Genomic DNA, 25,751 nt, shown 5'->3' with positions numbered 1-25,751 from the left:
AGCTCACATCCTTCTACTCCACCATCTTGCCAGCAAGTCAACAAAAAGAATATGAACTCAGATCAAAGACATTTAATAAGACCAAGAAACGAAACCATGTTAGGCAACTTAGTTATACTGGGTACGAACTCAGCATGATTTAGTAATACTGTTATGAGTAGTTCATTTTTGCCCATTGTAACAAATTAAGAGAAAAACTAAAGAACAGATATTGACAACACCAGTAATATTTAGCAGTAACAAATGAAAACTTCAAAATTCACATTATAAGTTAACTAAAGATCATCTCTCTTAACAAAAAAAAAACCTCACTAAAATTACTTTTACATGTGTATGTAATTCCATTATTGACTTCTTCTATGAGAAAAAGGCCAGAGGAAGGGAGGGTGACAGACGGAAGGAGAGAAAGAGAGGTAAAGAGGGAGAGGAAGAGGAAGAACAAGGGGCAAAAAGATCGACTGATTCCAGATCTGGAGGATTTAACATAAACATATGCTTGTCTCTAAGACTCGTCATAGGGTACATTTATTAGACATAATCATGTGAAATGCCCCATATTATCAAGATGATATTATATTTTTTAATGGAATAAAGAGTTCAAAAACCATTTTAAAATCTTCAGTGATATCTGGTATGGGTGATCAGATTAATTAGGATGTTATTAAAGTACACAAGTTATGTGGACACTGAAATCTGTGACATTAGAGGTGTACAGCAAAAGTGACTATAATTACCTTCATCACTTAAAGACATTACCCTTAAGATCAAGAGGCTTTAAATAGTGGTAATAGCCTAATTAACCTTTATCCCTTTGAAGTTCATCCTTGGAGACAGCATCAGCACAGGCATCAAAGTACTTCTGTAGAGTATCGACTTGTCTGCATAGGATATCTCTAAAGGTTTCCATTTCAGCCAATTTCTCACGTAAACTGTGGCCCTTCTGCAAAACACAAAACGGGGGGATGTAATCCAAGTTAACAAAACTAGAATTTGTTTATATTTAGTCCCATGGTATTTCATCACCTTTTAAGGTCTGTATCTTACTATTGAGGGCATGGAATAGGGAGAGTTGTCAAGTTCAATGTATTATTTCCAGGGACGGACTTGAAACTGAGTAATTAATGGCTTGATAGTGATAAGTCTGAAGGAAATGAGAGCAATAAGCCTGACAACTTGCTACTACAACATTTAATATTTTCAAATTAAACACTGTGATGATAAATTGTGAAAGACTTTAAAATGGGCAAAAATATTACTGGGTGTCCTTTGAAAGGAATAGTAAGTATCATCCATGGAGAGGGTGTCCGATCATATAGAAGTCTTTGATTTCATTGCATTTGAGCTATTTTATAACTCTTTAAGTCATAGAAAACTGAGAGTAATGTAAATGATTCTTACCCATAGAAAAGCAAATGAACTTTGTCCAGTGGAGGTACACTGGTTACTAATGTGTGACTATTGATTAGTTTTGCATGCATTAGCAAAATCATTTCAGCATTCTTCGCATTCGTCTTTGAACTACATTTTTTCTTTAACATCTCATTTCATTAATGAATGAAACAAAATCTCTGACGTGTTCATTTTATTTTTATGAGTCATGATTTTACCTCTTAAAAAACTATTCTGTAACAACTTCAAATAAATTACATTGTAGGAAAATTCTTTCAAAAAACTTATTCTATTAAATAAGTTCTGTTCACAACATTCAGTACTAAAGCATTCATAACCACAAACCTTGAATGAAGAGGTGGATGTTGCAGAATAGCCACTTGCTCCAGACACCAGTGACACCATTGAGCCATGTCGACGCAAGCTGGATTCAGATCCATATCCAGACTCAGTCTAAAAAGGAAAGTAAACTACATGAAAAAAATTAAATAAAAAATACTTAATCATCACGAGAAAAAAACTTTTTAACTATGTGAGGTGATGGATGTTAACTAAACTTACTGTGGTAATCCTTTCACAATATATACATATATCCAATAATCATGTTGTAAAACTTAAACTAATACAATGTTATATATCAATTATATCTCAATAAAACTGGAAAAATACTTAAGAGAAAACAAAAGTTTCCCTATAAATTAATAAGGTTATTGCAAAAAATTTTTTTGTTAAGGTTACTGTTAACAATAATTAGCAGTTTGAGTTCACTCAAGAAATATAGGCAATCCACTGGCATAAGCAATGCTTTCAATTCCTAATTGCCACTTCATTTAGAAATTTACTGAATACCAACTACATGATGGGCTAGTTGGCTAAAAGAGTTTAATAATAGGAAAACTAGCTAGAGAAGGTAAATTCATAGAGACAGGAAGTGGAACAGTGGTTATCAGGGGGCTAGGAAGAGGGGAGAATGAGGAGTTAGAATTTACTAGGTACAGAGCTGGAGTTGGAGAAGATGAAAAAGTTCTGGAGGTGGATGGTGATGATGGTTGAACAACAATGTGAATATACTTAATGTCACAGAATTGTACAATTAAAAATAGCTGAAATGACAGATCGTCAAGAATATTTTACCACAATAAAAAATTTTGGTAGAACAAGGACCAAAAAAAAAAAAAGAAAAAAAAGGAAAACTTCTTTATAGATGAATTATTTATCCTGACACAGCTCAAATATCACTGTCTCAATGAAACCTTTCCTATCATTCCAGATAGTCTGTCTCTGTATTCTCAACCATTCTTAACGTATCATGATTATGGCATTTGCCACTCAATTTTAATAGTTTACATTTTGTAACTACTAGTGGACTTGTACCTTCTGTAAGAAGACTGTATTTCTTCCATTTTTGTAGCCACCTTGACAGTTCATGGCACAAAGAAAATCTCCAATTTTGCCAGTCTATTCTGTAATCACATCATAGAAGATAACTGAACTCTTTTTGGGGTTTAGTTAGACTCAGAACTGTGATCTAATTTTGATGGAGTTGGCACTCTTTATAAAGTATCAATTTTGCATCCCATCCTCCTTAGGAAAATGCAGTACTAAAAACATGGACAAAAGAATTAAACATGTGAAAAAAACAACTTCCAAGTACCTAAAACCTGCTCAAGTATTTTGGGATCTCTGATTTCTTCCTACTGTTATTCTTTTACAAGTACTGTGCATAATTTTAATCCTAGACACTAAACTTAAGAGGTAAAATAATATCTAATCATTTTTGGCATCACACCTAGTGTAGCTTCTTAAAATTCAAGCTTCCAGTACATACTGGTTGCTAAAGATTCAAAGTAAAATTGTCATACTTTAATAATGCCTGTTCATAAAACACTCTACCTATAAAAGGTACTGCAATATGTTCTTAACTCTGAATTTACTAACAAATTACATATAAACTCATGACTAGATGGAATCAAAGGTACAATAAATTGGACCTCAATACATTAGCTAAAGAAAAAAAGGTAGCTTGTTTCAGTATCACAGAATCCCACAAAAAGAAAATTCTAATTACAGAAATCAGGCAATTCATAAAAAAATAAGACTTCTTATCAAATAATGTCCTGGAACAAAGGTACTGAGCTAGGTTCCTTAACTAAAATGGCTCTAGTTTCTCTTTCTCATTTGACAGCTAATGCTAACTTTCTAAGTGTTTCTACATTTTAATTGTTGTACTTGTTTGGTAAAGTTTTTCGTTAGATTTAAATATAGAAGATTGCAATTAAAAATAAGAAAAATCTGGGCTTCCCTGGTGACGCAGTGGTTGAGAGTCCACCTGCCGATGCAGGGGACACGGGTTCGTGTCCCAGTCTGGGAAGATCCCACATGCCACGGAATGGCTGGGCCCATGGGCCATGGCCACTGAGCCTGCGCGTCCGGAGCCTGTGCTCCGCAGCAGGAGAGGCCACAACAGCGAGAGGCCCACATACCATAAATAAATAAATAAATAAATAAATAAATAAAAATAAGAAAAATCTATCTGTGATGGACCAAAAATATCAGAAATCACTTATCTCAGACACCTATGTGTCATTCATTTCTCAACAGAAATTAATTTGAACCGTCCATTTAAATACAAAACTACCCCATAATTTACAATCAAAATTTTATTTAAAAACAAATTTTGGATATTTATTTGAAAAATATTTAAAACCAAACAATTTCAAATCCAAATCCAAATGAATCTACCCTCTCCATTTACTTGCTTTATATCAATGAGTCCTAAACAGAGTAAGTCAAAAGTTTAAAATCTTGAAACAAAATATAAACACTACACTACAAAGCTTTACTAAATGTTTTTTGACTATGAAACATACTTCTTACATCCTTGCCTGTTTTTTCAGGTTCCACTATTTCAAAACAGTAATATCTCCTTACAACAAAGACATGATAGAACAAAAAACTCTACTATAGCAATACTGTTGCTGTACATATTAAGTAATGGATAGTGAATGTTGAGGCTAAGAGTTTAGAGTAATTGTATTTCTACGTTTAATAAAGTTTCACTTAAATAAACTGCATTATAAATTATATACATCATTCCAAGGGAAAAAAAATAAAGTATACTCATGAAGACCAATTCCATTTTATTCAATTTAAATAATGGGGATGGGGCTTCCCTGGTGGCGCAGTGGTTGAGAGTATGCCTGCCGATGCAGGGGACGCGGGTTCATGCCCCGGTCCGGGAAGATCCCACATGCCGCGGAGCGGCTGGGCCCGTGAGCCATGGCCGCTGAGCCTGCGCGTCCGGAGCCTGTGCTCCTCAACGGGAGAGGCCACAACAGTGACAGGCCCACATACCGCAATCAATCAATCAATCAATAAAGGGGATTCATTTGTCACTCTATGTCAGTATCTGCACTGGGATAACTTTTAAAATAAATAATTTAAGTGTTTAACAAATACACACATGCACATACAAATGAATCCTCACTGTTTAAAAACTGGTCATTCTGGAAATGTCTATAATTGTGCCAATGATGCTACCGTTGCACAAAAGATTCCTGATGGTACTACCACAATATTTAGAGTAATTTTATGATACAGCCACAAAATGGAGCTATCTAAAATCATTTTGGGGAGTCGCAGAATAAAACTTTTAAAACTGTTTCACTACTTTAAAGGAATAGCTATAAACTGTATAATTAAGCTTGACTGCCTTTCTTAGTCACATGACATGGCTCTGATTTAGTACTGGATTTCTCTCAAAAATCTAATCTATCATTAAGATATCAATATTTTAAAAACACTTCGTCACAGGGGCCAAAATGATTCTAAAAGATAAGTTATAAAACTATTCTGAAAAGTGGCAATGTTGTTGACATCTATTTGGCTTTCCAAGATGTCCACTTTAAGGCAACAATACTCATCCTGAATTTAACAAGGTTTGCTTTTCGAAGGTGGGGGTGAGGGAAATTTCCAAGGATGGAAATGGGAAGAAATTACTTTATGGTCACAACTGATATACATTGTTAAATGTTCCTAAAAGTCTTGACATGCCTTTAAAATCTCATTGGTATGATTTTAGGGATAATACTTTAAAGGCATGCTGGCTTTTTCTTAACCCCATTCTTCCATAAGAAAAAAGTAGAGCTTACTTACAAGCTCTAATCACCAATACAGTATTTTTGAAAACACCAATTTGCATCTAAAATTAATAATGTGGAATTCAAATAGTTACTATAGGAATATTTCCTTTCAACATATACGCTTTAAGATCCCTCACACAAACTGCTTTGCAAAAAAACCCTTCTTTCCCAAATTTGTGTGTTTGTAAGCAGTGTTCCTCAACATGTTTTGCATGAACATACAATGACATTTTGGTTCAATGAAACACTTATTGAACAAGGCTGGGTCCTTTTAAATATTACAGTAATGAGACCACACCTTTGTTATAACATTCCTCCTTATTTTGGGGGTGGGGAGTGTAATTTTTTGGCCACTAGAGGGGGTCAGTAGCACTTTCCAAGCAGTATACTTGGAAAGCTGATACAAAGGTTACTATTGGTCAAAGTACAATAGTAACCTTCAGACTAAATCCCTTGCATGTATGTACCTGTACTTTCTGTATCTTGATTTTCTGAGAACACCTAAAATCATGATAAATTAAGTCACAGAGTTCAAAGTTATGAATTTAATAAAGGACCAGAAATGCCTAAGAACTGATTTGAAAAGAAAACTCCCTTAAAGTCACAGCTAAATTTTATAGTTTGGCTTATTCATGTAGGAGGTAAACATATATTTTCATTTTGCACAGTCTGTTCATCAGCCTATCTATACTCCAAAAAACAGTGGTATAAAATAAAGGAAATAGGTTGGCTTATTATTTTTTTCATAGCACCTACGTTTTGAAAAGCTTATTCATTTTTCTAATAACACTCTCCAGCAAGAAGCACAGCAAAGTAACTGAGAAAGAAATTAACTTCCTCATGGTGTCAAAAATTACCTATTTTGTGGCATAGTCTCCCTGTTGTTTCTTCCCATTTTAATTATGGGAAGAGAGAAAATAGAAGATTAAATGTTAACATTAGAACAATGGAGCATTTTCCAGAAACTGAAACTCTGAAACCCATAATAAAAACAAATGCGGTTGCTATGTTGCCAGCACCCACACATCTACTTCCAATGTTAATATTTTAAAGCAAACCACATGAGAAGCAAGACACTATAGCCAGGAGAACAATTTAATCAATAAAATTATGGTTTACAGTATCATAATAAGTTACAATGGCAACAATTTATGATTGTAGGTAAACATATTATTTGCTATAATAAAATTTGGCATGACAATTTCACGCTTACAAATATTAAAATCTCATCTATTTAGCCTTTCAAATACGTATGGATCCCCCTAGAGAAGTGGTAGCCTCTGAAGTATAAAGAACACAATGATAACAGAGAGAAGACCTGCTCGACTGTCACTGTCACCACTATACAACTAGACAAGTCAGTCACTACTTTCCTGGACTTAATTTTCTTTCTTTTTTTTTTAATTAATTAATTTATTTTGGCTGCACTGGGTCTTTGTTGCGGCACGCGGGCTTCTCTAGTTGCGGTGTGCAGGCTTAGTTGAGGTATGTGGGATCTTAGTTCCCCAACCAGGGATTGAACCTGGGCCCCCTGCACTGGGAGCACAGAGTCTTAACCACTGGACCACCAGGGAAGTCCCCTGGACTTAATTTTCTTATCTTTAAAATGATATGGCTAGTCTAGAATTATATTCTCTATACTAAACCTAAATACCAGAACTTAGGCTAAAAATGTATACATCCAGTGGAGGCCAAATATAAGAAAGTCGTTTGTTGAACCAGCTGGGAAGATTAAAACATAACACAATTGGACTTCCCTGGTGGCACAGTGGTCAAGATTCTGCCTGCCAATGCAAGGGACACAGGTTCGAGCCCTAGTCCAGTAAGATCCCACATGCCGCGGAGCAACTAAGCCCATGCGCCACAACTACTGTGCCTGCACTCTAGAGCCTGCGATCCACAACTACTGAGCCCACATGCCGTAACTACTAAAGCCCGTGTGCCTAGAGCCTGTGCTCTGCAACAAGAGAAGCCACCGCAACGAAAAGCCCGCACACTGCAATGAAGAGTAGCCCCTGCTCGCTGCAACTAGGGAAGAGCCTGCACAGCAATGAAGACCCAATGCAGCCAAAAATAAATAAATAAATAAATAAATAAATAAATTTTTATTAAAAAAAAAATTTATTCAGAAGAGCAACACTAATAATGTATCAGATGAGGAAAGGTTCAACCTACAATGTTTTCCAGGAATTGCAGTACCTCATGAATCAAAGAAATTTTTAAATATATTTAAGAAAATGGTATTATAAAAGATTTTATCCATTTCTAACTGCTTAGAACCCAGCAGTAATACAGTTAACTTCACTGAGTAGAACATTTGCTTACCCTCAAAATACTTTTCTCAAATCATACTGGAATGTTTCCTAGTCATTCTTGTATCATAATTTAAAAACCAATAACAAATAAAATACATCCTTTGAAGGTCATTTATGGACCTTAGTTGGTTATTCATTTTGCGTTTTCTTCTAATAAGCATGAGATAAGCTTTCCTTTACAGAAATATCTAAATAAGCAGTGTTGTAGTGATATGAGGCTGGAAGGGTTAACCAAGGCCTTACTGCACACCCTAGTTAAGCGTTAAAAGAATGCTAGGGGGGTAAAAGAAAATAAGACACTGCCTATGGAAATCCAAAGTACTAAAAAAATGCCCAAATACAAGATGATACTGTAGAAGTAGAGAGCTAACAATAGCTGCCTCCACTCTCCTTGATTTCAGAGCTTCCTCTTTCTTACAGTTTTAATTTAGGGTTTTGGACTCCGTGACACATTGTTTTATCTATAGGAGAAATCAAAGTAGACTTATCAGGAAGCTACAAGTACAGCCTCTGCACCAAAAGCTTTTTAAGAACCCAATCCATGATACAAAAGATTCTAAATAAACTAACTTTGACACTCTGAAACTCAGTCTTATCTTTTTTTTTTAATCCTTCCCCCTTTGAGGGAGTCTAAAAGTCCAATTGTCGTTTCTTAATGACATTAAAATGGAGGTAAGAAATAACTAGATAAATCAAATGAGGCTGTATAAAGGAAGACTGTTAAGCAATTTTTCCACCCTAGCTTTAGAAGGCGAATACTAAAGGATAAGGGAGATCTTTCTTGTTTTGCTTTGAGAAGAGGGCTGATGAAAGAGTTGAGCAATTTTACATGGATATTTTATATATAAATTTCAGAGAGCCACTCTGGATAAATTATAACACTAATACCAATAGTAAAAGCTAATACTTAGGATACTTACTTTGTGCTAGGCATGATGATAGTGCTTTAAGTACATTATCTCACTTAATCCTTTCAACAGTCTAAGTAAAATGGGCACTAATATTATACCCTTTTATAGGTGATTTTACATAATGAGTCATGCAAATGATAAGTAAGTGAGCCAGGATTTAATTCCAGATTCAAGGGCCCATGATGTTAATCATTACTATGTTGCTTCAACATCCAGAGACTTTGCTTCTACTTCTCTCAAATCTGTCCCTTTCTCTATTTTCTCACTGCCATTTTCTAGTTATGGTCACCTAGTGTCTCATTTGGATAAATCCTCCAGATTTCTAACTACTTTTAGTCTTGTTCCTCTTGAAATCCTTTCTAGTGTAGCCAGAGTGGTCCTTTAAAAACAGACATCTTATTCTTCACTTTCTGTTTTAAATCCTATTTGGCTCCATATTTCTCCTTGGATCAAGTCCATACACTGCTTATAGGTCCCTGTTAGAGGTAGAAGTACAATTAAACTAAACTACTATCAGCCTCCATATTCACTTATTATCCATTATTTAAAATGTGTTGTATCAGTACTGTTGTAATGAAGTCTTTTGTTCTAGCATCTGTTTGTTGTAAGGAAATATCTGTCTTGAAATAGTAGAACTTGAAGAAATAGACACGGATATAAGAAATGTGCTTTACAGTGAAGAAATCTTTAATAATACTCTGTAATATTTATATTACATCATAAGTGCTTAATAAGTGTTAGCTACCATTCCTTCTTCACCTTCCCACAAAGGCAGGATACTCCTTTGTATCTCTACTCCAGAAACACTTATACAGAGGAAAATAAATGTAAAAAGCAGCTAGCAGCAGATGTAACAAAATACCAACACTGCTCATTAACTTTCTTAATTTATGATTTGCCCTAGAGAAAAGGGCCAATGTAAATATATTTTCTTTTAGAAGGAAGTTTCGTAGGCACAAAATAAAAAGGTCATAATCCCATTCTTTTTATCTAATTGCAAAGAGACGACAGTGGCAAAACAATTAATACTACTTTTTGAGGCTCCCTTAAATGTCCCAATAAGAGAAAAAACAGGTTTAATATGTATAAGTAGTACTTGCAGGATTGCTGAAACGTTAAGATGGTATTTGGCCAGGGAACCTGAACCATTAATTCTTTCCTGCAAGGATCCTAAAAGAAATATGTGCACATAAAACAATGGTCAGTAAATGAACATTCTTAATTATTCTGGGGCTTTGGTCCCAAACTTAAATTTTCTACAGAAGACACGAATTCCCTTCTTAGGGGTAAGGGAGGAATGGAGATCTATATCAAACATGAAAAGATACCCATAACTTACTGCTGAGTGAAGGAAAAGCTACAAAGCAGTATGGTATCTTTTATGTAAAACTGTAAGGCATACATGTGAAGAAATATTTGGAAGGAATCTTTACCAACGATGAACAGTGGTCATTTCTATGTGGCCTAAATTTTCACTTTCTTTTTTATAGTTTTCAGTATTGTCTATATTGTTTGATTTTTTTACGATAATCATATATCACCTCTACAAAAATAAAAACAAAAAAATAAAGTCACAGAATACATGTTTAATCTATCTCGCTTAGAAAGGGCTAAAAAATTAATAATGCTGGTAAAGATGCAGTGAAAGGAAGATCTGCACATTCTGCAGATGGAATGTAGATCAGTACAATCTTTCTAGAAAATAATCTGGCAACATATATCAAAAATGCTTGTATCCTTAAGCCTAGCAATTCTACTTCTGAGAATCTATTATAAGGACACAGTTAAACTACAGGAAAATAATTTATGTAGGAAGGCATTAAATACTAAATGCAAAAAAAAACTGAAACAATCTAAAGGTCTTATAATAAGCAAATGAGTACCAAAATGATAATACAATGAAATATTAATAAAGCTGTGTTATATGGACAAAATGATGTTAGATTTTTTAAAAAACAGGATATAAACTTGTTATTTCCATAATATTTTAGGGGCAAAATGTGCAGAGAATAAGAAGGAAATGCACCAAAATGAAGAATAATTGTCTTGGTTATAAGACTGATGGTAGTTTTGTATTTTTTTTCCTTATAATGAACAAAAATTACTTTTAAAAACCAGTGCAAAAATCAATGAAATCTAATCAATAAAACTACATTCAGGAATGGTTTTAAAAGACTTGCTAATAATTTTTAGATCTAACTGTATGGGGAAGATTCTTCTTTTAAGGAGGCAGACTGATGATTTATTTTTTAGTATTCAACTACGCATCCATGAGAAAAAGCTGAAATTAACTAGAAGGGGGGTGTGTACTACAAAAAATTGAGGTTGCTGTTCTTGGAATAATGTTACCACTCACTGATCAATGTTCTCATAATCCATTCAATTTCATTTTTATGCAAAATGGGAATAACACTTGCAGTGAAAGACTTCCAGGAGGATTAAATGATAACAGTGTCTAATTACTCATCTACCTCTGTATAGTTCAAAGGGGTGCTACTGAAGAGAACTAGGCTAGGGAATGAACAGTGATATAAGCATTCTTGCCAATGATCCTATCTTGTCTGTCAAGAACGTGAACTTGCTATATGACTAAAAAATGACAGAATTTTTTTCAGTATAACATTTTAACCTGGAGAACATTCATTTACTTTGCTACCTATTCTTACGATTCTTAACCCAATGCTGTCTTTCATACCTCAATACCAAACAAGCCCAGAATATTTACCAGGCAATAAAGACAACAGAAGCAAAATCATTTTTAAGCTATTAGCTAAAAAGATGTGTTTGGTGAAAAAGAGCAGTTTTGTGTTCCTTGATTTTTTTAAGAAACATTTTCTCCCAGCTAATGTCCAATATACTCAGCAAGTAAAATTAGAAAAGTTTCCACTGCTGTCAATATGCAAAAGCCATACCACCCACCATTACTTTTCCACATCAGATACAGAAAAAGCAGAATCCCATCTGTCCTGGTGACTGTCAGAAATCTTCCCTCCTGATTAAATAAAAATTCAAATACAATACTGAAACACCGTTTAAAAAAATAAAAGGACTTCTATAGCACACAGCCTCATTTTCTTTAATATTTTCTATAGTAACAATATGGAACAGTTATTCAACTCTAGATTAACTGTCTTTTTAAATTTCTTATCTAAAGAAACATTCTGCAAGCAAATTACAGACTAATAAAAGATAAGAGAAATCAGCTGAACATCTAGTAATATTTACCTAAATTGTTAGTAGCAAATATGTGGTAAGCATTACAAAAACTTGCAAGTTTGGTAAACTCTATACAAAATTATAGAATACCTTTTCAGAACATTTTATTTGTATAACTGCCAATCCCACTCTATCCTTTAAAGTAAAAGTAAATATACAATTCATTATAATTGGACCTAGGGTGGCCAACAGTAACCTGGAGTAAAAAGGCAATCGGGTTTTCTCAAGACATTTACTTTAGGAAATGCCAAGAGATCAGGGCAGATAGAGGCAGGAATTGAAGCCGAAAAGAAGCCGAAAGTAGGAAAAGGTCATGACAAAGCAAGGAAAAACAAACTAAGTAGGACGGTAGAGCAAAACACGGATAAACAGGAGCCATGAAAGAGAGAAGAAATAACAGAATGAAACTAAGCTACATTAACTGTAGGTGGGGGCAGGTGATTGAGTAACTGAGTTTTGTTAACAATAAAAGCACTCAGAAACAAGTATACAGTTCTGGCTTTCTTTGCAGGTAAGGCATTATAAATTTTCTTGGTTCCTGGCAATATTCCCATTTTTCAAGGTAACATGGGTTGGCCTGTACCCCCTGTACCCTAAAAAGCTTAACTAAAAATGGATGGACCTATGACATTAATACTTGTGAGATGTTTTCAAACTTTCAATATTCACCTGATCTAGACAGACAACTATGCTCAGCTTTAGTAGATTCTACGAAATTGTTTCACCGGTTTACACCTGTTGTACCACAGCCTCACCAACACTTGGTGTTGCATCTTTTTATTTTTTAAGCCACTCAGACGGGCATATGCTGGTATCACTGCTTTAAATTTGCACTTCCTTGATGACTAATGGCACTGACTACCTTTTCATATGTTCATTACCCATTTGGATATCCTCTTTATGAAGTGCCAGATCAAGTCTTTTGGCCTTTTTTTTTTTTAATTGTGCTTTGTAAATTTTTCTTATTGACTTGTAAGACTCTCCCTACCTTTCTGACATCAAATGTTGTCAAATTATTTCTCCTCAACTAACCACACAGTTAATATGATTAGCTACCTAAATATCTTTGTTCACTGTTCCATGTAAAATCCTGATTCTTCCTTTACTATCTTGGTAAAAGATAAACACCTTCCTCAGATAAAAGAACCTGGCTGAAAACTAAAATTAGTGACATTTATTCCCTCTTTTTAAGATGATATACTTCATTAAGTATTTAGGCGACGTATGGAAGTACAAATGCAAATGTTGGCTCAGGTGAATTCAGCTTTTGCATGCAACAAAATTGTAGGGAACAGAAACTAAAAAAGTTATTTTAAAGGCCCTTGACAGTAGAATTATTTTTATTCCCAGAACACTAAGAATATAAGAGTTAGTACCATGTTTTCTTTCTTGATTTCACCAACCTTTAAAATCATGGTAGTATGACACTATCTACATTTAGATGTTAAAAAAAATTTACTAACCATGTATGGATTACTGGAAGCAATTTAGCAATTAACTCCCACTGTTAGAAACTAACCAAATTTCTTATCTTGAGAGAAACATCCAGAGACATAATGAAGGTTTTTTGCTGGTTAATAAAGTTCAGTTGTGATACCACCTTCTTGGGTTTTTCTACAACTTATTTGAGAAAATGGCAAAGCCCTGACTACTCCGGCAGCTAGTTACTGGATTTGCACTTCCCTGAAAAATTAAAATTCTTGAATGTAAAGGAGAAGTAAAATTTGATTCCATCTTCTTCCCTTCATCACTGTGGTAATGATGAAAATAATGTAAAAGAAAAATTAGTTCTAGTCCACTGACCCCATGAAATTACTTATATAAAGTGTACACTAAAAAATAGTCGTTTTAAGCCTTTGCCAATTAATCAGATTCAAAATTGCAAAGCTAAGTTTACATGATAATCATTTATAAAGCAGACAAGTATAGAAAGGACCTCTAGAATCTGTTAAGAAATTTTTCCAGTATTATAGTTGGTTAAAAATGGCAAACGGGGGACCTCCCTGGTGGTCCAGTGGTTAAGACTCCGAGCTTCCACTGCAGAGGGGGCAGGTTTGATTCCTGGTTGGGAACTAAGATCCTGCATGCCACACATCGTGCGGTCAAAAAAAAGAAAAAAAAAAGGCAAACAGAGATAGGATGACTTTATATGACTTTGATATTTAAAAAGTGCTAAGAAGAAACAGGTATATTCTGCCACCTAGCTACTTAAAAATACTTTTCTAATAAGTTTATGTCAAATTTAAGACAAAAACAATTAAGGTGTCAAATAAGCAGAAACTGCTCCTAAAAGTAAAGAAAAAGCACCAAGATCAAGCTGACCCTGACATACCATAGGAAAAAGAAAACTCATTATGGCAAACAGCAATACAATTTAAAAAAGATCTTTAAAGTGAGTCTTGGGCATTGTTTAGGTTGCTCAACTGTGACAATCTTTTTCCACATAATTTCCTGGACAGAAATCCCTTAACTTCTCAGGCTGAGAATAAACCTTTCTTCTGAAAGTAATAAAATGGAGCTTCACATATGAATTATTGGGCCTTCACAAAGGAACAAATGCATACACATTAAATTGCAAAACAATTGCCTGTAGATTCTCACCAAAGAAAATCAACATCTGTAAAAATTACCTGGATTCTTCCTCCCTGAATTGTGTATTTTCCTACGACTCCTTTTATATCAGATAATTTCCAAAATATGGGGAATATGGGTGGTCAATGACCACCAAAATTTCAGGATCTACTAAGGTTGCTCCCTTATGGAAATAAGGGAATGTCATGATTACCACAAACTCTGTCAGAGCCAAAAAACTTAACTTTTTCAACAAGATTCTTATATCTGCTAGTGCAAGGAGAGCCTTCCTGCTAGTTTTTTTTTTTTTTTTGAGGGATGGGGTGGTGAAGTAGGGGAGTCTATTTCTTTCATGGTAAGAAGAAACTGTGTTTACTCAAAATCATACACATTGCAACTGTAGAAGGTTCCAGGAGTAATCCTATAATTCTTTTAAATAGTAGCATCAACAGATGGTTTATCATATTTCTTTTATTAATTAATTATGCAGAAAATGCTCATAGAAGCCCTTAGATAATACATAGACACATCTTTACTAGAAATATATTAACTTATCCAAATAAAAAATAACCATCTTAACTTCACATTCATACAGCTTTTTGTTTTCAAATAATTTTCACAAACAAAATCTCGTTCAAGCTCAAAGACAACGTGGCAGATGGCTAAGAGATTAAAAAAAAACAAGCAAACCCTGTCTTTAAAGATTTATTTAGTGTTGTCTCAAATCCTAAGGAGAAAAGCAGAATATGAATGGATTCCACATAATAAAGCCAGCACACTATTCTAAATAAAATTACTGGTCTGGTATACATATGCCCTTTTCCGTATTTTAAATTAAAATAGAATCTTTGAATTTAACAATGACCTCAGAAATACCTTTCTTCCACAGGGGCTACTTGTCTAATGTCACAGTGAACTATACAATTTCTAATATACTGAGAAAATTTAAATCATAGAATCATCTTTTTAAAACTTTTCTTGTACTGAGCAAGTTACGCTGGAAAGAATACCAAGAAGGACAAAACAACCGAGCTAGACAAAGAACATAGAACCCTAGTGTAGTTCTGTCATAATCATTCTAACACCAACCATGAAGATAAAAGGGTGAAAAAAAAAACCTCCAAAAATTACACATTTCCCTCATAAAATCTGTTTTACAATACTGTAAATTATTTCAACTGGAAAATTTAAGTGTCCAATGCTTTGCTAATTCCTACATAGAAGTTGTAACCCTGAGCCTTTATGGTCCAAAACGAACACTAGAGATATGAAGAAAATATAAAAAATATGAGAACCTTGTGATTGAAGAAGCCCATGAGTTAAGTCAACAAAATATATTTCCCATGAATACATACTTATAGGATTGGCAGAAGTGCTTGCTGGACAAAAGCTCTGGTTCTCAGGTCATACAGACCTGGGTCTGAATGCTGGCTCCTTCATTAATTAGCAGTTTAACCTTGGACAAATTACTTAACCTCTCTATGTCTCAATTTCCTATCTGTAAAAACAGAACAATAATGTTAACCTCATAAGATTGTGAGAGTAAAATGAGATAAAGTGTATAGTGTTTATCACTATATCTGGCACAATGTAATCCTCAAAAATGCTTGTTATCATCATCATCACCTCTACCATATTATTATTGTTGAAGAGGTTCTATAAAATATTTAGAACTCCTGGTATGTATGTATGTATGTGAAACTGACTGATATATAAAGGTTATTATAATGAGCATAACAGCTTCCTGGAAAGAAAAGAATAGAAACCTCCAATTTCTCCAGCTAAAACCTATCAGGGAAGCCCTAACAAAGGCCTAACAGCAAAGGCAATGAGGGACTATCTGATGACATCAGAAGAGAAAAAGACAGGTCCGCTGTTCCAAGTGTCCTGTCTGGCCATCATAAGGACAGGTGGTGCCATGGAAGTAACTCTGAATTGAAGTGAGTGAGGTGGAATGATGGGAATATTACACAATATTATACAGTATTCTTGATTTATCACAACTTGGTTATTTTGCTTGCTTGTTTGTTTTTTGTGTTTTTTGGAGGGAGATATGTGGGGGGGTATATACTGCATTATGTCATCTCTTCTCCTTTAAGTAATCTACCAAGGTCACACAGCTATTATGTAATAGTGCCAGGATTTAATCCCATATGTGTCAGGAACCAGTATCCAGTGCTTAAACACTACAATAAAACGTTGTTACGGCAATCCATGGGCAGAAAGATGTGTTCATATTTATCTTGTATATATATAGTAGCAGAACTCAGATGACACACTCTAACCTGCAGGAGGTGAACCTATGGGAATTATTTTCAAACATTCTGCCAATGGTAACTGATAGAAAGCACAATCAACATAAAATTGAATCCTAAGTATCTACTAGCCAAAAAGTAGTATAATCTCTGGCAAGTTACTTAAGTTTAATCTAAGCCTGTTTCCTTGTCTGTAAAACAATATTTCCCTCATCTCTCAGTATAGTAGACAGAAAATAAAGCACATGAAGTACATAATACAATAATTAGTACTTGGTGACCCTCAATAAACAGTAGCTCCTATCACCATCATCATCATCATGCCTTAAGAATTTGATTTCAATTGTGAATATCAATATAAGAATGCTTGCTTAAATAATAAAATTACTAAACTTAAGTTCCACATTAATAGTCTTAAGTGATTTTGAAGAATGAATCAGGATACACCTCCTCACTACCTCCCTGTTCCTGGTCTATGGGGGGGAAAAAAAAAAAAGAAAACTTTGCTGCTTATGTTTGGTGATAGCACTTGAATTTTCTCCCTCCTATGTTAGTTTAAGAACTCAATTTATTTTTAGAATTCAAATTCAATTTAAATTTTCACTGATATGTTGTTTAGTTGGTACATATCATATGTTTTACATTAAAATTAAATAAGTATTAATAAGAATAACAATTAACAATGATTTCTCCTTGTCTATGAAAAACCATATTTAGAAATCAGAAAGTTTATACAATGTACCTGGAACACTGCTGTTGAATCTATTGTCTAAGAACTTAAATTCACCAAAAATCTGTTATCGAGCATTAAGTCATAATACTCTGAGGGAGACCCAGAGATTATATTCTATTCATTATTCAAGGGTGCAAAGAAATCAATGATATGGAAGAAATATATGCTTTATGCATCATTCTACATCCAAGGAGAAAAAATAAAATGAGAACCCGCAAAGATTCCTGAATCAGCTTTACTAAGAAAAATGAGCAAAATAAAATATGCTTAATTAAAACAGAGAAAGCTAGCATTAAGCCTTTAAAGGTCATCTCAGATACAAACATATAAATTAGTTCTACTTAATAATGTCTTTAATCACTAGGAAGAGGGCTGGCCCTGATTAACTACACAAAATAGGCCACTCTCCTTATATGCAAATTTAGCAACTCTCACTGAATGTAGAACTCTTCATCCATAAAAAACACGGTATAATTTTAGTGAATTTAGTTGTGACTCCCAAAACCCTTTCTTTTTCCACTGTGTCATAAATGGGAAAATGTATCAGCCACTCTGGTAAGTAACCTTACATATATTATTTCATGTGTTCTTAAACACATTTAGAAGAAGTGAATTGTCAGGCAAGGTCACATATGTCGTACATGGCAGAGGCTGCAGTGTCTTGTATCCAGGTAAGCCCAGCTCCAAAGCACTGAGATTTTGGAATTCCAGCTCATCTCTCTTTTATTTATTTATTTTTATTTTAAATTTTTATTTAACTATAGTTGATTTACAATATTGTGCTAATTCAGCTATACAGCTTCAGATTCTTTTCCATTATAGGTTATTAAAAGATACTGAATATAGTTCCCAGTGCTATACAGTAAATCTTTGTTGTTTATTTTATATATAGTGGTGTATATCTGTTAATCCCATACTCCTAATTTATCCCTCCCCCTCTCCTTTCCCCACTGGTCACCATAAGTTGTTTTCTATGTCTGTGAGTCTGTGTTTTGTAAATAAGTTCATTTGTATCTTCTTTTTAGATTTCACATATAAGTGGTATCATATAATATTTGTCTTCCTCTATCTGACTTCCTTCACTTAGTATGATTATCTCTAGGTCCATCCATATTGCTGCGAATGGCAATATTTCATTCTTTTTATGGCTGAGTAATATTCCATTGCATATATATACACCACATCTTCTTTACCCACTCATTTGTTGATGGACATTTACGTTGCTTCCATGTCTTAACTATCGGCTCACCACTTTTAAATAATAGAAAACTGTTTCTCATTTTTAGACTGTTTTCTGAGGTAATAGTATCAAGATAACTAAGATTCACAAAATGTTTTAAAGCAATATAACTCTAAAGCTAAAACAAGGAGAAAAAGAAAGCATTACACAGTCAGATTTCTTTAGGCTGGGAAAAATTCATAATCAAGAAATAAAAGCCAATGCATGATCAATATCAAGAAGAATGTGCCTGTAGTATCCCAGGCCAGACTGGTTTTTCTTGTTGTGTTTGTGTGTGTACATGTTTTGTGCCTGTTAAATAACCAAAACAGGTGTTTCAACTAAACTCTGTGAAACCCAAATGAACAAGTACAGACAAGTATATGAACAAGTCCAAAGTTTTCTTAAGCCACAATCAGGAGTGGCATGGTGAATTTATAACTTTCCCTATTCCTTGTTTTACCATGATATACTGAATTAGCTAATAATGCATACTTATTAATATCATGTATTTCTTTAGTCTACTTACCAATTATTCATAGCAGAAGTCAAAAACTAGCTTTAAATTACAAGAATATGGCTTATACATTTATGTAAGAAAGACTTTTTCAAGGTTTATTAGAAAATTTCATATTTACAAAAATGTAACAATTTACAAATGTTTATACTAAGAATATACCCAAATGGTTACAAATGACAACAAAAATTAACACTGAAGCTTTCAAATATTAGGATTTTAAAATTTGATGTTATTTTAAGAATTCTTTTATCCAGATCATATAAAAGGCATTCACTTTGAAGCAAACCCTAAATATAAAAACCAAATTTGTTTTATATAAAAGGGCATATTTTGTTTTAATAACAATTAAAAATATTTATCACAGAAAATTCCCTTAGTGTAACTCAAATGTTAGAAATAAAATTATTTCAAAAATTTACATCTATACCACTTTAATCTTTACCACCCAAATCATGTTCAACTTTTCAGGAACATATATACATCTCAAAGTTATTTTAAAGGAGTTACCACCAGTCTCTTGCCTAGGTCTCTACGGACAGGTAAACATTGGAGACCCACCTTGTGCTGTTCAATGGCATCTATCCACTGCTGTCTGTGATCTGGATCCTGAGCACGAAGATACCAAACACTATCATTTACACTAATATCAAAGCGACATTCATCAAAATCATGAGGCTGTGGAGAAAAAGGAGAAAATAAAAAGCAAAGTTAATTATATTCTTAGAAGTGCTACACCCTACAGCAAAAACATGAACATACCCATTCTAGCTGGTGGGAGATTCTTGTTATTCTTTTATTTTTCTACTCAAATAACTTTTTTTGAAGATATTTCAAATAAAGAGCACAACAAGGGCATAGTTACCAAAAACTAAGTTTCATTCACTATTCCTACAAATGAGTTGACACATAAACTACAAACATATTAAAAAAAAAGAGAGAGATTTTTCATCAAATACTTTGAGTTAGTTTAACTAGTAAGAATACTACTGAAAGCACAATTTTAAAAAGGGCCAAAGTAAGTTTTATGAAAGACATTTACTAATTTTTTTCCTGCCTCCATAATTCAAAAGTAAACTCTCATCATCAATAGTTTTATTTCATTACATTTGATAAACCAGGTATTTTTATAACATTAACAGTTCCTCCCAAGTATTTCAAATTAACTTCTAGGTTTTTACACATCTTGGATCACAACAGCCAGGAGAGCTTCCAGTGAAAAGAAAAAATAAAATGAACTTTACATTAGACCTATGTTAGATAGCTAGAGGAAACTGCTTCCATCAAAATGTAAACAATTAGTAAAAATGTCAACTACTTGGTTCAGTGTTTCACATTCTTCATAAGAATACATAAAATAAATATTTTATATACTTGTTTTTCCCCCAATGAATAAGTTCAAATATGACAGGATCTATTTCACAAATACCACCTCTTCTACTGGATAAAGCACAATCAATTTCCTCTCCTGTGAACAATCTTAGCCTTAGAGGACAGAGAATCCTCTCTGGTCAATGTAACAATAAACTTATTTGCTGAACACAATCTACATATTGTGTTTACTCTTTCCCCCCTTTGACAGCATCAATCTTTTATTCCTTATCAGTTTAACAAAAACAATATGAGATAATTCCACAATGTCTTTAGCCTATGAAACAATTTCTCTTTTAAGATTAAGACAACAATTTACGGTTCTGACTCGCTAAAGGATACAAGTTAAACTTTCTGAATCACTATGTGCTGGGCATCATAGTTAGGACTACAGTGAGAGATAAGAGTGTGCTACAGAGAAGAAAAAGGAAAAAACAAGACAATGCATACCCCGCTTCAATAATTATGAACACAGAAATACATAAAAGACAACATTTAACACATAAATATAATGACTATAAATTTAACTGAAAGCCAAATATTCATAAATCTTAAGAATGGAATCCAGTTATTGAGAAAAGCTTCTTGGAGGAAGGGAAGCATATATACTATCTGAAGAACTAAGTAAACAATTTATCTGATCAGTCTACTGTTCTAAAAAGCACAGAGGTTTTTAAACTTTTACTTCATAATGATTATTATATTTCTAGTGACTATTCCTGAAAATGTTTTATATTTTATATTATGTTCAATATTCTCATTAAAGCTTTAGAAAATAAAAAGAAGTAATACATATAACAGTAGTCCCTTGTTTTTTGCAGGGGACGGTTTCAAGGACTCCCCTCGGATACCAAAATTTCAGATGCCTAAGTCCCTTATATAAAATGGCTCAGTACAGTCAGCCCTCCTTATCTGCAGATGCTGAGCCAGAGGATATGGAGGGCCGCCTATAATTAGAAATTTACTAGTTTCTCCAGCAAATACTTTTTCCAGCTTTTATACCTTCAAAATTTCCTCACAATCTTCCAGAGAGTCCAATGCCACATTTTAAATATTCCTAAAAACAGGAACCTGCTATTAAGCCTTCTCTGGGTGTGAGTGACTTAATAAAACCTGAAATCAACATAAGTAAACTTTGCCATTACTAAATCTGATAAGTATATCAATTATGATTTCTTCTCTCTATGTTTCAAAGTTTCGATATATGGAGAACTTTAAGCTTTTAATAGATAAAGTTATACATAGGAATGGAATAAAATGATAGTCTACAAATCTAGAATTAAAGAATTTGAAAATTTCATTTGAATGTCATACATTTATGAGATGCAGTATCTCAATATCTGCTCAAAGAGATGGAGTTGGCAGAAAGTGTACATAAAGTAGCCATTTCTACCATCAACAATCTGAGGGATAGGTGGCAGAGAAGAGAGATGTACCAATTTTCAGGTGATAGGGAGTTTGTGAATAACACAGAAGGCTTGAATCCCTAAAAAGTGAAGAAGTGTAGGAAGCTAAGTCTATAAGGCAAAAGAAATGACAGATTTGTTGAGGTGTGTTTAGGGGGATAAATCAAAGTCTAGACAATAAAGCTTACATCATGTCTCAACACACACACACACACCCTTTAAACACATAATACAACAGTCTCCCTTTACCTAAGAGGAATACATTCCAAGACCCCCAGTGGATACCTGAAACCACGGATAGTACCAAACCCTATAGATACAGCTGACCCTTGAACAATACTGCGATTAGGGACGTGGACCCTCTGCACAGTAGAAAGCCCAAGTGTCTTACAGTCAGTCCTCTGCATCTGGGGCTCACCAACCTTGGATTCAACCACTCTTGGATTGGGTAGTACTGTAAGTAGTATTTACTATTGAAAAAATTCTGAGCATAAGTGGACCTGCGCAGTTCAAGCCCTTGTTGTTCAAGGGTCAACTGTACTATGTATTTTCCTATACAGGTACTAATGAGCAGGAAGTATATACAGCATGGATATACTGGACAAAGGAACGAGCCACGCCCTGGTAGGGACAGAGCAGCCCGCAAGAGATTTCATTATGCTACTCAAAATAACATGCAATTTAAAACTTATGAATTATTTCTGGAATCTTCCATTTAATACTTTCAGACCTTGAAGGTAACTAAAACTGCAGAAATCAAAACTGCTGATAAAGGGTGGGGTGGGGGAACTACTATAGATAGACTGCTTCATTCAAACACAACTGATCTTTATTTAGAATTTCATTGTTTTGTTCATTATGCATTACTCCAAAAAATATGCATTAAAATAATATTTACCTTGATTACTCAGTTTTTTGATGCTCTCTTACATTTTACAACTGAGGTTAGCCCCTCATTGGTCTCAGCCTAGTCCTAGCCCTGACAGATGATTATTAGAAGGAAACAAATAAGGTATAAAGGCCAAAAGTAGATGAAAACCACAAGAGGTGGTATATTGTAAGAGATGACATGAACTATCTTCAGGAAAAAAAACAAACCATAAACTTTAAGGAAGAGATAAAGCAGCAGGCAATGAAAAAAGTAAGCTAGTAGAGCTAAGAAAAAAGAAATGAGTTGAAACCACATCAGAAGCAGCAATAAAAAGCAAACAAAGCTAAAAGGGGCATGGTGAACAGACCTGAGAAAAATACAAAGTGAAAGAAATATAATAATGAATGAAGAAGGAGGTCAAGCAAATGATTTAACTGGTGTTTTGAAAGGGGAAAATGTAACAAGTGTAACAAAAAATTCAAGGATACTATCTTTTCTTTTTTTTTTTTTTTTTTTTTTTTTTTTTTTTTTTTTTTTTTTGTGGTACGTGGGCCTCTCACTGTTGTGGCCTCTCCCATTGCGGAGCACAGGCTCCAGACACGCAGGCTCAGTGGCCATGGCTCACGGGCCCAGCCGCTCCGCGGCATGTGGGATCCTCCCGGACCGGGGCACGAACCCATGTCCCCTGCATCGGCAGGCGGACTCTCAACCACTGCGCCACCAGGGAAGCCCTATCTTTTCTTTTAATAAAATATTCAAGTTACAGATCAGACATACTATACCCAGGAAAAATCAATCTGAAGACTTATTCTGTGAAATTAGTTTATTTAAGAATAAAGAAAATGCTATAGGAACAATGTTTCTCAAGCTTTTTGCATTATCAGCCCCCACCCCAAGAAAAATAAATTCTCTTTAGTGAGAAAAATTAAACAGTAAGAATTAAGATTTTGTCCAGTAGGTTCTTCCTGGAGGGCCACTGAGATATTGTAATATCTAAGATTATTTCACTTTCCCAAGAACCAAGTATCAGCCCCCACTGAAAATGAGAATGCATGCTATGCAAGAAAGCCAACTACATAAAGGAAAATGTAGGTGGGCCTCATCCTTTATCGTGTCAACATTCACTGTTAAGGACGAAAAATATACCAAAAGGTGAAATGGCATTTATATCCATTCTTTGTCTGTCTTGTTAGTTCTTACGGCCACTATTAGAAAAATACCATAGACTGGGTAGCTTTAACAACAGAAATTTCTCACAGTTCTGGAGGTTGGAAGTCCAAGATCAGGGTGTCAGCGTGGGAGGGCACTCACTCAGTGAGGGCCCTCTTCCTGGTTTACAGATGGCTACCTTCTAGGTATGTCCTCATATGGAGGAGAGAGAGCTCTCTGGTCTCTTCATTCCCTCATAAAGGCACCAGTTTCACCATGGGGGCTTTACTCTCATGACCTCATCTAAACCCAATTATGTCCCAAAGGCCTCACCTCCAAATTACCATCACAGTGAGAATTAAGGCTTTAACATATGTCACAACATCCACTATCTATTAAAATAATCTTATAGGAACAAAAGAGGCATAAATCCACAAAGAAGAAGAAGAAAAAAAGTTACCAACAAAATTTAAAGTTGGAATGTGATAACTGACTTATTAGCAGGCCTGAAAATGCTGAAAAGTAAACATCTACAAGGGAAAAGAAGACAAAAGAAGCCAATTTGTATTGGAGGCATCAAGTGGTCCTCAAGATAAAGGCATGGGGAGAGCTGAAAACAGAACTGATCAAAAGTCATTAAAAGGTGCAACTAGACCCCTGGAACCCCACTTGCCCATCCCTCTGTGCAGTAACATTAGAGGCCCCACCTCTCAGAGAGATGATATTAGGTATAAGAAGAAGGGACATTCCTCCACAGCAGGAGGAAAGGAAAAAAAGCAGTTAAGGAAAAGTGTTCATATTAAAGGATTCCTCCCCTTACTTGACTCCCAGAAGGCTTGCACCCATGCTTGCTCATTCTGTCTCCTTCTGCCTGTAAGGAAGATTCCTGTATTTCCTTCTATAGGAAAACTAAGTAATCCAAGAGAAAATAGTAATAATAATAAAAAAATAGTAATAATATAGTAATAATATTTAAGGGTTTCCTACTCAGGCCCTTAATCAGTATGAAAATTCTAAACCGTGAAGATGAAGAAATAATTACCTTTCAGAACTGGAAGATATGCTTCACCAAAATGAAGGAGTAACCAAGAGAAGTAAGAGGCAATTGAGATCCAGGAAAAGAAGCAGCAAAGGGACTTCCCAGGAGGACATTAAGGAAAATGCCAGCAGCAGAATTATGCAGAAGACAGAAAAGTCTAGATTAGAACAGTATAACAGGATGCTTTAGAAAGGATTTCTCTAGTGGGAGAAAAGTAGAATGAAAAGATTATCTAAAAAGTTAAACTCAGTGGAGAGAGTGTAGGAAGATTTAGCTAGAAATTCAAAGAAAGTCAACCAAATTCTTAATAAACTTTGTTGGCATATAATTAATGTACAATAAACTTTTCCATTTAAAGTGTACAATTCAGGACTTCCCTGGTAGTCCGGTGGTTAAGACTCCACGATCCCAATGCAGGGGGCGCGGGTCTGATCCCTGGTTGGGGAACTAAGATGCTACATGCCACGCGGCATGGCCAGAAAATAAATTAATTAACTAATTAAAAAACAGTACAATTCAATGGTTTTTTCACTTGTATATAACCATGAAATCACTGCCACAGTCAAGATGGAAATGTTTTCACTTCCAGAACCCCCCAAGGATTTCTCATGCTTGTCTGCAGAACATCTCTTCCTCTGTCACCAGCT

The 25,751-nt window shown here is 34.5% G+C and overlaps 1 protein-coding gene across 2 annotated transcripts in view; it reads right to left on the bottom strand.

Moving 5' to 3' along the window:
- The window catches only part of CERT1 (ceramide transporter 1), a gene marked incomplete at its 5' end in the record, with an annotated part of 128,934 nt that overhangs the window by 69,166 nt on the left and 34,017 nt on the right, over positions 1 to 25,751 (bottom strand). For both annotated transcript variants that reach the window (XM_079703594.1, XM_079703595.1), the window contains 3 exons: positions 802 to 940; positions 1,735 to 1,842; positions 19,830 to 19,946. In XM_079703594.1, coding sequence (XP_079559720.1) covers positions 802 to 940; positions 1,735 to 1,842; positions 19,830 to 19,946 — 364 coding nt within the window. The remainder of the gene's footprint in view (positions 1 to 801; positions 941 to 1,734; positions 1,843 to 19,829; positions 19,947 to 25,751) is intronic.

The sequence above is a fragment of the Hyperoodon ampullatus genome (genome assembly GCF_949752795.1).
Source record: "Hyperoodon ampullatus genome assembly, chromosome: 4".
NCBI classification, from domain to species: Eukaryota; Metazoa; Chordata; class Mammalia; order Artiodactyla; family Ziphiidae; genus Hyperoodon; species Hyperoodon ampullatus.
The sequence above is the reverse complement of the archived record's forward strand: the minus strand, read 5'-3'. Positions and strand labels throughout refer to the sequence as shown.